A 14,087-nucleotide genomic window follows, 5' to 3' on the forward strand; every position below is an offset into this window, starting at 1 on the left:
TGTTACTCCATCTCTTTTGCCATATCCAGTGTAATATTACACATATTAAGGCAGACCAAATAAGGACTTTATATAAGCAGGCAACAAAATGCCTAATCTTAAATAATCTACTTTTGGTTGTAACAGTTTTTTTCAGGCTTAGTATGCATTTCAGTTCAGGCCTTATGTCACTTTCAGAGGACTGATCCCACATGCAGGACAGATGACGGACAACTAGGTCACGGCGTGGAAGCTTGCTCACTTTCAGGTGAAAGGGTTTGGGGGTTTTTTTGGAGCCAAAAGCGGGAAAACGCAGTTTTTTGGTGGACAGATTGGCTTAGATTAGCTTTGACTACAAACTTAAGAGAGACGCAGGCTTGATTCCCAATCAATCAGATGTTTTCAAGGTTAAGTAATCAATTTAAATAATACGTTTAGCTGTAACACCAAGTTGGAGAATCGTTCCTTGCGATGTGTGGAGGAGTACCTTCTACTTTGTAGCCTAACTGGTTACTTGTATTTGTGCTTTTTATGTTGTGTTAGTTTAGTTAAAAATATCTAATATGGTTAATGTAAATGTACTGAGTCAGCTCCAACAAGCATCAGGGAGTCAACAGAAGCAGCAGTACAAGTTTACCACTCTCTGTTTACTCCACTGTTGTATTGCAATATATTTGTTTTGTGACTACTCTTTGTAAAATGAAAAGCTATGAAGTCCTTATTTTAAGCTGTAGTTACCGTGATGCAGAATAGATGTTGTCTCTGATGCGACCCAGAGATATAAAGCCGGCTAGGTAAACAAAATGCTGATTGTCCCCAGCAACAGGCGTTAAGCCACCGACCATAAAGCCGCTGGCTCAGAGAAGCATCACCTTGGCACCAAGCAGCAGAGATGTACATAAAGAGATTGGGCGTATTTACATGGACGCACCGATGCACAGAAATGTACTCAAACTCACACACGCATATGATGCCGGCCTTCCAGTGTGGGAGAAACCAGTGTTCCTAATCCAGCCTCAGCAGGGTATTAAGTGTACTCTGGGTGTGTGTGTGTGTGTGTGTGTGTGTGTGTGACGGGAAGGTTTGCTAGCTTAGATCGATGGTTAGACATCAATGTGGGGAGGGTCCCCCCTCTTAGTCACCACTGTCATGTTTACATCCTCTAAGTGCTAAACATGATCCTCGTTCAACGGTTTGGTCCGCTGTTTTCCATTAGAGGAGTTCAACATTCTTTTTCTCTGGGAATCAACATAGCATTGCCGCCATGTAGTGTCTCATGTTTGGCTTGTGACCTCTTAAAAAGAAGCCGTGTCCACTTGTGAGCACTCTTCACAAGTTGCCTGTGTCTACAGGTAGTGTGGCAGTGTAGTTGTTCAAGCAAAGGGTTAATATTCCTTATCCGATTGTTTTATTTTTGATCCTTTTTAGTATTTATTTTTAAGTAACCAGAAAAGGCTGCAACCTCTTGGAAGGGTGATTGATAAATGGCCCCTAGGCTTGGAACGACGGTTGTATCCCAACAGCCAGGGGAATAATGCAGCTGGACGTCAGTGACCTTAGTGTACTATCTTTAAAGCTAGGGTAGGCAGTTTATTTCAAAAGCAGTTTTTGTTACATGTGACGTTCTCTTGAGATCCCGTTAGCAATTAATATATTGAATGCTCTGACACAAAAATGTAGCTGACCCTTGAAAGTTCTCCAGCGTTGCCTGCCCCATCTGTAATAATGAACGGCTATGTTAACAACATCTGTGTTGATTTAAAAGGTTCCTCAATAAAATGTAAGGCTTTCTCATAGATCATGCACAGACCTGAATGGGTGAAGTATAGCTTCAGTAACTCAGGACAATATGTTTCTTTTACCAAGGACTATTTGGGTGTCTGTACTATGGAGAGGAAACAGTAAACAATGTGTATCATATTTAATAGTTAAGGTGCATAAAGTAAATGGGAACCACACTGCAAAGGTGTTATTACATTAACTATATCCCTGCAAAAACACATAGCTTTAATTTTCTGCTGTCAGTCATTATATAAGACTGCGTGGTCAGTGTCATTTTTTTGTTACATGCTAAAAACCTCCATTATTCTGCAAGCTAAGGCCTGAGGATGACTCATTACTTTAATAACAACCCATAGTGTGCTTAACTTCCATGACAACAATCATTTTGTCAGGGTAGGTCTCTCAAACAAATGGTCCCAACCATTTATTCAGCTTTCCAGGGTATTGTTATTTCAACAGCCAATCATAATTGCTGCTAAATAGGTTGCACCACTTTGTTTCAGTCTCTTTCTTCCGCCTGACCTCCATCTTGTTGTAATCTGACACTAACCCCGTCACCTGTAACATACCAGGACGTAGCTTTCAAGAGATAGTCCTTGAAAGCTGAACAGACCAGAAAGACGTGCAAGGGTGTTGTTTGACATTGATGCCAACAAAGCTGAATTGAACTGAATAGACTAGAATAGTTTATAGTGAAATAAATTACAGCACACCTGAACCCTTATGGGATCCACTTCCTAATATACTGACTGCAGGCATGAGGGTAAAAAAGGGTTGGCATTGACAATTTTTAAATGTTTCAATTAAAAGTTTTATGAAATAGTGTTTTTTGTTTTTTTGAGCAAAGGATGATTTTGATTCTTCATGCATTGTTTGTTATTACAGTATTACACGGGTGTCATTGGTCGTAGCGTTTTCGAGACCATCTTTTACTCTTCCTTAAAATAATTAGTCAGTGTGTCAAAATAAAGCAACTTTCATGTAAAAATGCTATATGTGGCACCTCCAGAAAGTAAACAGAATAAAAACACACCTGTGAGGCCTCGCCCTGTGACCAGCTGTTTTTCAGAAACCCAAAACAAAGAAGCTGAGCAGCAATGGTTTGTATTGGAGACACTTAAACAGGCTGGGATCGATGCTCAGCTTTAATTCCTTAATGGCTGGTTTGACCCCCTGGCCTCGTCTCTTCTCTCCAGCTCAAATTGTTTTTAAATGGCTTCACTTTGTGAAGCTCTTGGCTCCTGTGATTGCATTAGTATCTGGCTGAACGGGGCAGAGGCTTTTGTCGCAGGCTACATTAGTGTTAATTTCATTGTATGTGTGTGTGTGTGTGTGTGTGTGTGTATGTTTGTGCGCGTGCATGAATGAGCAAGGCCATATGTGTCTCTCCGTATGTATGTGTGACCAAGTGTATCTTCTTCAGACATTGATTGAAATGTTTTAATGATCCAGGTTGTGAGTCTAGGGACTGTGTGTGTGTGTGTGTTTCTTTTGTGAGATTGATTTGAACATTCAGCCAGGCTTTCATCAACTTCTGAGGTCACAGTTGGGCTCATAATGATGATGATGTTATCTCCAGTCAACGTCAACATCACCTTCCTCATATAACCAGTAATAACCTGCTGTCCACCAAAATAGATGACAACACTTTGAGTTTTAAAATGTCTGTGTCTGTTGTGCTTAGTGTTTTTTTTTTTTGTTTGTTTAATTCAGTTTCCTACTTAATACCAACTCATTGATGCCTTTTTAGTGTGCAACCTGAAGGTATATTGAATAGTGAGATTAGCCTAGCCTAGTTTTGCTACTTAATAACTAGATGGAAACAGTTACTCCAATGATGAATGACTGGTTCAACTAATTAACTGACATGTTGCATATTCATTGGGCTGCTAATTTTCACTGTTAATAAAGAAGCGAGAAAATTATTAAACATACAATTCACTTTCTCTTAACGTGCGACCACTGCAGAAAAGCAGAGTTCGGAGAGTTGGAGGGTGTAAGTAGGCAAGAAGTAGACCGATGTTTGACATTTCTAAGAGTATTTCCAGAATAATATCTATCACATAAGTATTCAAATAAAAATATACTCACTCTTGTACTATCACATCTGTCTTTTGAGTATCAAGTACCCCTCTCACACTTGAAAGTTGAAACCTGAAAACGTTGGCAGTATCTTCCTTCATGCAGATTACCAGCTGTGGCCAGCTTGAATTCATGTATTCCTATAGTGACAAGTGAAATTGTCTTTCATTGGTTAGAACCACTCTTTCCTTGCTCACTCTTCTATTTTATGCAGTACTCTGAATATTGATTTTTTTTTTTTTTACTGACCAGCTCTCAGGCACGAAACTTAAACAGTTACTTCCTCAATAAACAAAACATGCAACCGCACAAAGCCAGTTTTTCTGGACCAATGGAAGAGCCATGAGGCTGCTCCTGATCTCGACAGCGTTGTGAAGTGAAAATGGAAGCAGTATCTTTAGCCATATCTTGGTGACAATATGATTGTGTGGAACATAGTGCGTATATGGATGGGATGGATAGTGGAGAAGTTAAAAAAGCTGTAGGAGTGGCTTGAATTTCTCTGTATATGTGCAGAGCTGCTGTCTTCCACACATGGAGCAGTGATCTAATTTTAATCAAATCATTCACTCCCTGTAAACTTGCTAACATGCTCACAGTTACAATGCTAGCATGTTGATGTTTAGCAGGTGTAATGTTCAGCATGTTCCCCATCTCAGTTTAGTGTGCCAGCATGCTGCAATGCACTAATTAGCACTAAACACGGAGTACAGCTGAGGCTGATCATCAGTTTAAAAGGTATTTGGTCATAAACTGAAACTGCATTGGACAACTTTTAACCTGATGATGGTGCTAAATAAAGTCTGTGAGTTTCAGAGTTATCAAACATCATCCTCTGGAGATGAATGTCTGTACCAAATATAAATATTGAGGGGTCTATGGCTCAGCAGGTTGAGCAGGTCCTCCACTAATCAGAAGATCAGTGAATGTTAATTTCTGTGTCTGAGCCTATGCCATCAGTGTATGAATGGGTGGATGTGTTGTAGTGTAAAAGCAATTTGAGTGGTGTTTTATACAGACCATTTACCAAATGAATGTCTTAAATCTCCGGACCAAATTTCCTATGGATCGACACAATAGTGGACACTAGAGGAAAAGTCAGGAATCATTTTGTGGGAGACATGGCTGTACAAATTTAATTTTCATAGCAATACACTGAGAGATTTCAATCTGAACCCGAAACGTTAACCAGCTTAGGGGTTCAGAGTTGTGACAACACATCATCTAGGAATTATGAATGCTAAATTGCAAAATGTTGTGCCAATCCGTAAATGTTGAGGTATTTCCTTGAAATAGTTAAAACTCTGACTAGAAGAAAAGTCAAAGGATCACCCCAGCTGTTAGAATTTATCCTCCTTAGACCTTGAATATCTGTACAGAGTTTCATGGCAATCCATCTAATAGTTGTTGAGATATTTTTCTCTGAACCAAGATGGTGGACCAGAGCTCTCATGGTGTAATTAGGCCATATTCTCCTCTTTCCTCAGGCCTGATTATTCAGAGCAACAGATGCCCCTCTTATTTTCTTCCTCCCATCGCCCCTCATTCACACCCACTTGTCTTATTTTACAACATTTGCACTTGTCGACTTGATGTCTGGATTAATGCACCAGTAAACCCATTCTTCATTAGCTGACTCCTTTTCCTATCCTCTGCTGTGCCTCATTTTAGGCTTGTTTTACATTTCCCTTCTCCTGTCCATTATTTTTCTCTTCCCATCTCACTTCCTCCCTCATCTCCTTTCTTTTTTTCTCTCCCTCTTCTCCCTCCCTCTTGTTTTCTCTCTCCCTTATCCCTCTTTCCTGCCTTACTCTGCTCAGTATCAGCCCCACAGACCGGCTGTTATGTAACAGTCAGGTGATGTGCTGGCCTGTTGAAGGCCCTTAAAGGCCTACCGTCCCGAGAGACACTGCTTCTCCTCTGCTTGTAACTGCTACACTCTGCTTTATAAGTGTGTGCTATTGTGTAAATAAAAATTAGTCACATTCAATAGCACCAAATTCTGTTTCAAGTTGTAATCTTGTTACAATTATCTTATAATCTTTCAGTTTGCTCTTTTGATTTCCTAAACCTCTGTTTAGTAGCCATCATCATGTTCAAGTCATCTGCAATCAACTGTATCTTTAAAAGCTAGCCATAGCTGACTGCCACATATATTGATCTGACTGACGGGACAGATGTCTTAATTAGAGTGGTGCTAGCGTTGATTTCTTGTTGGACTACTGACATTATTGGAATTGATCCCGATTTACTGTTGAAGCACTTCATGCAATTCACAAGTGTCCGATCCAAAATCAAAGGCCCACATAGTGGCAATGTCACCAGTCAAACACCATAAAAATCATCTGAGAGAGAGAGAAAGGTAAAACTCTGTCAGAAATAGAAAATAAAATCTTAATTCACAATCCAACAACCATTACAATAGTATACAATTCTGTGTATAAGCACTTAAATTCAGTGTCAACAACCTAATCACAGCTGTGACCACAAGTACGGAGATCATGAATGTTACATTCACTACTTTAAATTTTTCTCTTTAATAATGGCTAAGAATGAGACTTGTTGCTGACAGCAGGTTCTTAAAATCCCACAAAAACAGACACAGTAATGATTGGCGTTGATGGTGGGTCAACAAGTTGAGATTAGTCATCAGACTATGGTAGAAGGTCTAGCAGCATGAAGTGACCACGTGGTGTAACTTCTCCTGTCCACCTTCCTATACTTTTTGATCACGAAAATATAGACAATATGGCTTTTAATAGTATAACTTGTATTATCCACTTAATTGCCAGAAAAGTTCATGTAAGAACTGTGTGAATGCCCACATTATTACATATTTCAAACTGAAATAATTATTGACACCTACTGTATTCCCACTGGGCCTCCCACATATTGCTTGCACATTACAATGGTAGATTGTTTTCGTGAGTCATGAGCACACTCCCTGTTTGATTATGCACCATTCAAACACATTGTGTACAGCTTGAGCACATTAACTCGCGTCTGTTTATAATACTGTGGTTAATAATGCTGGGAAGGGCAATTTTAGTTCACCAATTCAGTGTCAATTGCGTGGTTTTATTTTCTCGCCATTGGGTTATTTCCACAGTACTCAGTTGTACTTGTGCTGTGGGGAACCTGCTTCTAGATTAAAAGCACTGTCATAATGGTATGAGAGGCAGAGAAAAAGGCAGATTTAGAGACACTGTATGTTCAACAACAAACACCTTAGATGTATTTGAAGTCATAAGCATGAAGTGTAATTTGGAAGCAGAGTTCCTTGGCCTTCTAACGTTGTTTAAATATTATGACAGGCACCTCCGGTAACTGACCTGATTTACAGGTCTACAACAGTTGCCTTATAATAACTTTAAATGTGGCGTATTATTGTATGTATTTTTACATTTTAAAAAATATATTATAATATATTATATTTTTATATAATATTTCCGTCTAGAATTCTGATTAATTTAGGTTAGTTCAGGCCAAAATGATCTCCTTTTCACGCTCTCTTCCTTTCTCTCTCTAGGTGCTGATATTTGCTGAAGATGAGTAGTGGGGGTGGAAACACCCCGGAGACCCCAAGAGGGGGAGAATCTCTGAAGAGGAAGGACTGTCAATCAGACCTCCTGGGTCCCAGGTGAAGACCTTTATCCTCAGTCCAAAGTCTTAACTCCCCTATAACACCACTAAACCCTCACTGTAACATCAACACATGCCTCCCTGCAATTACCACAATACTTCAATACAGTACTAATACAACAATACCTTAGAATAACCTGGAACAGCAGCACAGTGCAGTATTCAATCAATTATTAATTATCCACATCCTCATTGTAGCCTTATGGGGTTGGGTGTCACGTATTGATTCCAGTTCTTATTGATCCTTGTTTTTTGATTTTTGTCTCACTGTGTGAAAAGACACATAAAGTCAAATATGCTTTTGTATTCACCAGATAAGTAAATTTGTTGTAAATTAAAAATAAAATAATTTTGCTTTTAGTCAGGCAGTGTGAGGAAAAAGCACGGGGGAGAGAGACAAAGGGTTGGTGAAATGAGTCGACGCTCTCGCAGGTCGATGAAGGAAAATGCTGCTGCAGCATTTTTACAGACAACAGTTTATATAAGGGCTAACAAGTCGTTGTGCTTTCAGTGTCCGAAAGGATGTATGAAGGTTGTAGTGACGACGTACTGCGATGCACTGCACCGAGGTTACAATGAGGACACAGATGTTGTAGCTCAGCTTGTAATTGAGGTTGAAAGGAAGTTGACTTGCTGTTAAAGTGAGGATGTCTGTGTTTCACACCAAAAAAATCACTAGATGAAATTTCTTCATTAACCACTGAATTTGAAATTATGTGAACTATTTAGAGACTCATCTTCTTTTCATCCTGTCTACATTTCATAAATTTTTGGTCTACATTTTGACTCTGTCTTTGATTCCGTCCCTGTCCTGCAGCCCTAAGAGGAGTACTGAGAGGAGAAACCGGGAGCAGGAGAACAAGTACATAGAGGAGCTGGCCGAGCTGATCTTCGCCAACATCAACGACATGGACGACCTCAACGTCAAGCCGGACAAATGTGCCATCCTCAAAGAGACGGTGAAGCAGATCAGACAGATCAAGGAGCAGGGTGAGCATCCACTTTGGTTCACACTGTGACTAGTTTTGGTGCCATGTACTGTATGTATATATGATGCATCAAAACAAGGGGCCCAATGAGTAGTGATGGTCAAATCCACTGGTCTATAGAGTTCTTCAGTTTACAGTTTATACTTAAACAACCTAATTCAAACTGTGAGTCAGGTGCCTTTTGTCCACACATTTTGAGGAGACTGTATGAATTCAGTTGAATTATTTCATCAAGAATCCACAAGAACTTTTTAGTGCAGGAGTGACAACATTATTTCAACCAACTACAGAAAATAACCCTGAAATGTAAAGGTGAGCTGAGCAGAACAGAATGAAGTCTGAACTCATGTTCATGTTAGGCTTTTCTGTATTTTCTTAGCTCAGCACCAGAGAAGAAGAGAGCAGACAAGGACATCATGCTTACCTGAAGTTACTTTTTTAGTGTTCCCTAACCTGCCTATGTTACATGAAAACATATGGAATGATGCTGCAGGCACAGACAATACGGCTGTTTTAAAAATCTGTTTGAAGTGAGCAGAGATGGGTTGTAAAAAGTTCATCTTCTAAGGAAAGAAGCGAGTACCAAACAGGTTTTTTCCTGTTTAATGGTGAAAGAGAGTCTTCATTCATGATCTCACAACCACAAACATAGAAGAAGTGCTGGAGGAGAATGTGCCTGTTGACTTAAATAATCTTATGTCTTTATCAAGACAAACGCTGGAATCAGATTAAATAAATTAAATTAACAAATTAAATAATATAGAAATGACGTTTTTGAGCTCCTGACAGGTTAGATTTGTTCCACATAAAAATATGTGCGTGTATGGGTGAACACAGCCAAATTTTATTGTGTGAACCAAAGCCAACCACCGTAAAAATTGCCACTACCGAACCCGAAACGACAAAATGTAACTGTGATAGCACCCTCAGAGCCTCTTTGAACATGCATTGAACACATCCCATTGGTCTAATCTCTGGCTCTGTCTTGTAAATCAGTTCCCACCTTCTGACAACTAAAGCGGATGTCAACAGACTGAAATGTAAAGAGGAAATGTATGCGAGTGTAAGCCCAGACTCTGTAATGATAGTGGGTGTGACGATGTCGAAACAGACAGAGGCAGAGCTGTTATGTAACACTGAGCAACATGATGAAGTCTGTAAAGGAAAGCAGGCAGATCTGCCCTCAGCCCGGCCTCTCAACCTCCCTGTCTCCTGCTATTCTTCCCCTTTCTCTCCTTTTTCTTTCACCTTCCCTCCCTCCTCCTCCTCCTCCCTGTCTTTTTCTTCTTTCCACTTTACGCTTTTCCTGTCTATCTTCCATCCTTCCTTAACTGTCTTTGTCCTTTCCTCTCATCCCCTCTGTCTCTTTCTTCTCCTCTTTTCTCTTTCCTTTTTCCTATCTGTTTTTCGCTCTTCCTTCCTTTATCCTTTTGTTTCATTTCTTTTTTGCTGTCTTTCCCTTTCCTCTTTCTTCTTTTACTTTCTTTGCCTTTCTTTCCTCTCCTCCTGTACCCTTTTAAATATATCCTCTTTCCCTTTTCATATCCATCTTCCATCCTTCTTTAACCACTTCTGTCCTTTCCTTTTTTCTTTCATCTCCTCTTCTCCTCGTGTCTTTTTTTCTCTCCTCTTTCCTCTTTTCCTATCTATCCCTCTTGAACAATGTCAGCTCTTTCCGTTCTTTCCTTTATTTCCTTCCCCCCCTCCCCTCTCTCTGTCTCCTCTCTCCTTCTGTCCCTTCTTCCCTCTCTCCATCACTCTATTCCTCCCTCTCTCCACCTCTATTTGTTCCTGCGGTCAGCCTGGTCGGTGTCCACATGTTATTGCACTGTTTGTGTCTGAAAACAACAGCTGAATAAGCACACACACACACACACACACATACATACATACATACATACATACATACACAAGTCACACAGCTGTCTGGCCGACTTCAGAAACCCACTCTTGTCCAGCAACTTTAGTATTTAACTACAGAGGTGGATTTTACACAACAGTTAGTGATATCAAACAAAAGTTATACACAAGTAACGTAAGAATTAAAGAAGTCCATAAAATCAAAGCAGCAGGAACGTGTAGATCATTACATCTTAATAAATAGAAGATGAAAAGAACCAGTGGCTTTGTTTTTGTGCAGCAAAAAGTCACCTGGTCGGAAAATGAAATCTAAACGTGAGAAGACAAACACACGCACACATAGACAAAAGCAAATAGCATCTTGCCTCTTTGTGCGTGTGAGTGTCTCTCTGTGTGTCACGTGACTTTAAGTAGCAGGGTGTGTGTTTGGCCCACAAGTCCCATTTAATTGCAGCGTCACATTATAGATGGAAGATGAGTGTGCTTCTATATCTGTCCGCTCAGCAGTTGTCCCTATGCTCAGAGTGTTTGCTGGTGAAAAAACAGTAGCATTGAATAATAAATAGGGTGTGTAGATACTGTGTATGTGTGTGTGCGTGCATGTGGAAACTGTTGACTATTTATTCAATCAGGTTTCTGGTGAGCGACTAATTGAGCTAACTTGTTTTGAAGTTGTTGCCGCTGTGAACATACACAGGTTATGAGCCGCCACAGAAAGAAAACTGTATTGTTATTGCAAGGCTAGTTAAGATTTATCGCACACATTTTTCAGGCTGATTTCTTTAAAGTACAATATGTAAGATAAAAATTTAAACTTTCAAAACTCAAGTTTTCTCTCTTTCACCGAACTAATTGACTTGGTACTCTCATCATAAAACACACTTCATTCTAACTCGACAGAAACTAAATCAAACTCACTAAAACTGTTGTGGTTAGTTTTTCCACTGTTCCAACAATCTCTATCTCTGGTTTGGTGGAAATGAACCCTTAATACAGGAGTTAGATGTGAAAATATTCTGGCTTTACACTCCATCGCTGCCTCTCTGATGCCCAACCTCCCTCTCACTCCTCTCCTGCGTGATCCCTCTCCTGTCCCCTCATGAACCCGCTGTGTTTTCGTTGTCCCCGGAGTCAGAGTCCTGGTCGGAGCTGCTGTAAATCACCTCGGTACTGTATTCCCTGTGGCCTCCATCAGTCTCGGAGGCTGGCTGCTGAGCCCAGTTCTGTTGCCCACCCACCCAGCTCCGGTTCAGCTCTGGTTCTGGTGTCCATTCCGGACTCAGTCAGCTAATAGGACTGCTATATAATAGTTAGCTACATGGTGATTTAGGTTTTAAACCTGAACACACAGATGGATCATGTGTAATACAGTGTGTCAGATTCACTGATTATAAAAAAAAAAATAAATAAATAAGCATACTGTGACTTTAATACCCTCCAGACTACATGATGGCCACTCAAGGCTCTACAGTGACAGGGTTTAAGGCTGATGAACTGTACAGTTCTGGTCCCACAACAGGAATGTCAGCTATGTGGTCTAATGGGGCCATGGGAGGCTCAACAGTCCACTGGTACAGCCAGGGAAGACAGTGGAGATTGGCCTCTAATATGACTATACATGTGTGTAATGTACCGCACATCAGCGTAGTGATACCTGCTCTCCATGACTTTCCAGCCACTCAAACCTGCATGCTTAACAGTGCATCACTGTGGTGGAGGACTTGGGTTATAGTTTACACCAGCAGAAGGTATAAGTTAGGATATGCAAGGGATTAGCCAAATAATGTAATCAGTGAAAGGTCCTCACATACATGGAAAAACCCAAAGTGTTTTAGTGTGTTTGCACAAAAAGAATATTGTCAGTGTTTTCTGGGAAAAGAAAATACCAGCTAAGGCGAGCTAAAGAAAAAGCTTTATTCTGATGAAATATTTTGTTCAAGAATGCAAACGCACTGTGTGGGGAAACAAGCAGTCACTTACTTAATTTGATACCAGCCGTCCTTTAGATGTTGTGCCTTTTTACATGCCATTTCACCACATCAACAGTGAGTCATGCATTCACTCAGTTCCTTATATACATAATACACCGTGATGTTTTGTCTTTTTTTTTTTTTTTACTTTATTTTTTAGTTAGTTTCTAGTTATTTCTCTTCGTACAAAGAATTTTAGTTTAAAGATCTCTGAAACCTGAGATACCTCAACTGTTTTAATCCCCTCTTTTCATGTTTCTCGTTGTCTTTTACAGAAAAAGCTCCAGTGGCTGATGCTGAGGAGGTGCAGAAGGCTGACATCTCCTCCACAGGACAGGGTGTCATTGATAAAGACACCCTTGGGCCCATGATGCTGGAGGTATAGTTCAGCCAAACTTCAGTCCACCACCATTATCATGCTCTTAGAAAAGAGTTTAAAGGTCAAAGGAGTTTAATGGTTAAAGCGATAGTGACACACAACAGAACAAGAATGACTATGTGTGTTTTATAACTATTGACAACAGTGGCATTTAACTGACTTTCTAAGTAGACACAAGAGAGGGAAACAAGTGAACACTTTGAATTGAATTAAATAATCTTATGTTTCAAAATGAGACAGTACACCATCATTTTCTGTAATGTGAGAACGATTGTGGGAGCTCTTGTTTTGCTCCATATGCCGCCATCATAGCAGTGCAATTGTGGCAAGTGCAAACATTGAAAAGATAATCTGCCTTCAGCAAGGCAGCAGGTTTTTCATGTAGGAAACACATTTATAGCTGGTGGAGTGTCTTTCTTTTAAATGGCGTTGCACAGAGATAAGAGTTCCTCTGGCTAACGGCAGTGCTGTCATCAAGCCTGCTCAAGTGTGTGTGTGTGTGTGTGTGTGTTTGTGTGTGGTGACGTATAACATGGGACCCAATGAGGTATAAATACCTTCCTGAAAAGCCAGATTAGAAAAGGAGGGGAGGAGCTTGACCACACACGCGCGGCCTATATATAGCTTCACCAGCCGCAACAGAGGTGTCATTCTAGCCAAGACCTATTCTATTCCATTCTATTCGACACCGGCGTTAGGATGATAAGCAGGCAGACATACAGTAGAAGGCTTGTGTAGAGGTGGCAGGTTAAAGGACAAATCACTGTACATATAGGTGAAAAATGCTGAGGTGACAGGAATGAAAGAAATAAACACACACAGTGCTAGAGAGGCCACTGTAGACTTCCTGTTGTACCTTGAATTGTAACTGCACAGTGCAAGTTACTGGCTGGTATTTTTTTTGTGTCATAATTAAGGAGTTTTGTTTTATCTACACGCATTTACTCCCGCATGAAAACAGGGTTCCTGCAGTGTACAGTAAACAAGGTCCTCTGGTGGCATGCACTTCAGGTTAAGCAAGTGAAACCAAAAATCAAAGCATCATGATGATCAAGTGCCAAATTTACTTATAGAAAATTACAATTACATGGTTAAACCTGATATTTTGCTTTGCATTTGTAGCAGGTTGTCAAACCCTTAGTGTAGCAGTAACAACTCAAGATTTATATTCGCTTATATTAACCGAGTCTAATCAGTGTTGGGGGGGAAAGTTCACCTGGACTTTAATTAACATCCAGTCTTCCCTCTTTATCCTTCTTACCTTCTTCTGTCTTTTTCTTTTTTTCTTTCCCTCCTGCTGGCCTTTAACATTTGCTTCTTCCTCTAATCTCACTCTATCTTGTCTTCTTCCTCCTTTCCTTCTCTCTTGTGTGCTGCTGTGTGTGTGTGTGTGTGTGTGTGTGT

At 40.2% G+C, this 14,087-nt stretch overlaps 1 protein-coding gene across 3 annotated transcripts in view; it reads left to right on the forward strand.

The window, feature by feature from the left end:
- The window catches only part of LOC123972269 (nuclear receptor coactivator 2-like), a 51,933-nt gene that overhangs the window by 15,509 nt on the left and 22,337 nt on the right, over positions 1-14,087 (forward strand). For all 3 annotated transcript variants that reach the window (XM_046051639.1, XM_046051641.1, XM_046051640.1), the window contains exons 2-4: positions 7,373-7,483; positions 8,303-8,475; positions 12,580-12,683. In XM_046051639.1, coding sequence (XP_045907595.1) covers positions 7,392-7,483; positions 8,303-8,475; positions 12,580-12,683 — 369 coding nt within the window. In that variant the 5' untranslated portion in view covers positions 7,373-7,391. The remainder of the gene's footprint in view (positions 1-7,372; positions 7,484-8,302; positions 8,476-12,579; positions 12,684-14,087) is intronic.

The sequence above is a fragment of the Micropterus dolomieu genome, linkage group LG06, assembly GCF_021292245.1.
Source record: "Micropterus dolomieu isolate WLL.071019.BEF.003 ecotype Adirondacks linkage group LG06, ASM2129224v1, whole genome shotgun sequence".
NCBI classification, from domain to species: Eukaryota; Metazoa; Chordata; class Actinopteri; order Centrarchiformes; family Centrarchidae; genus Micropterus; species Micropterus dolomieu.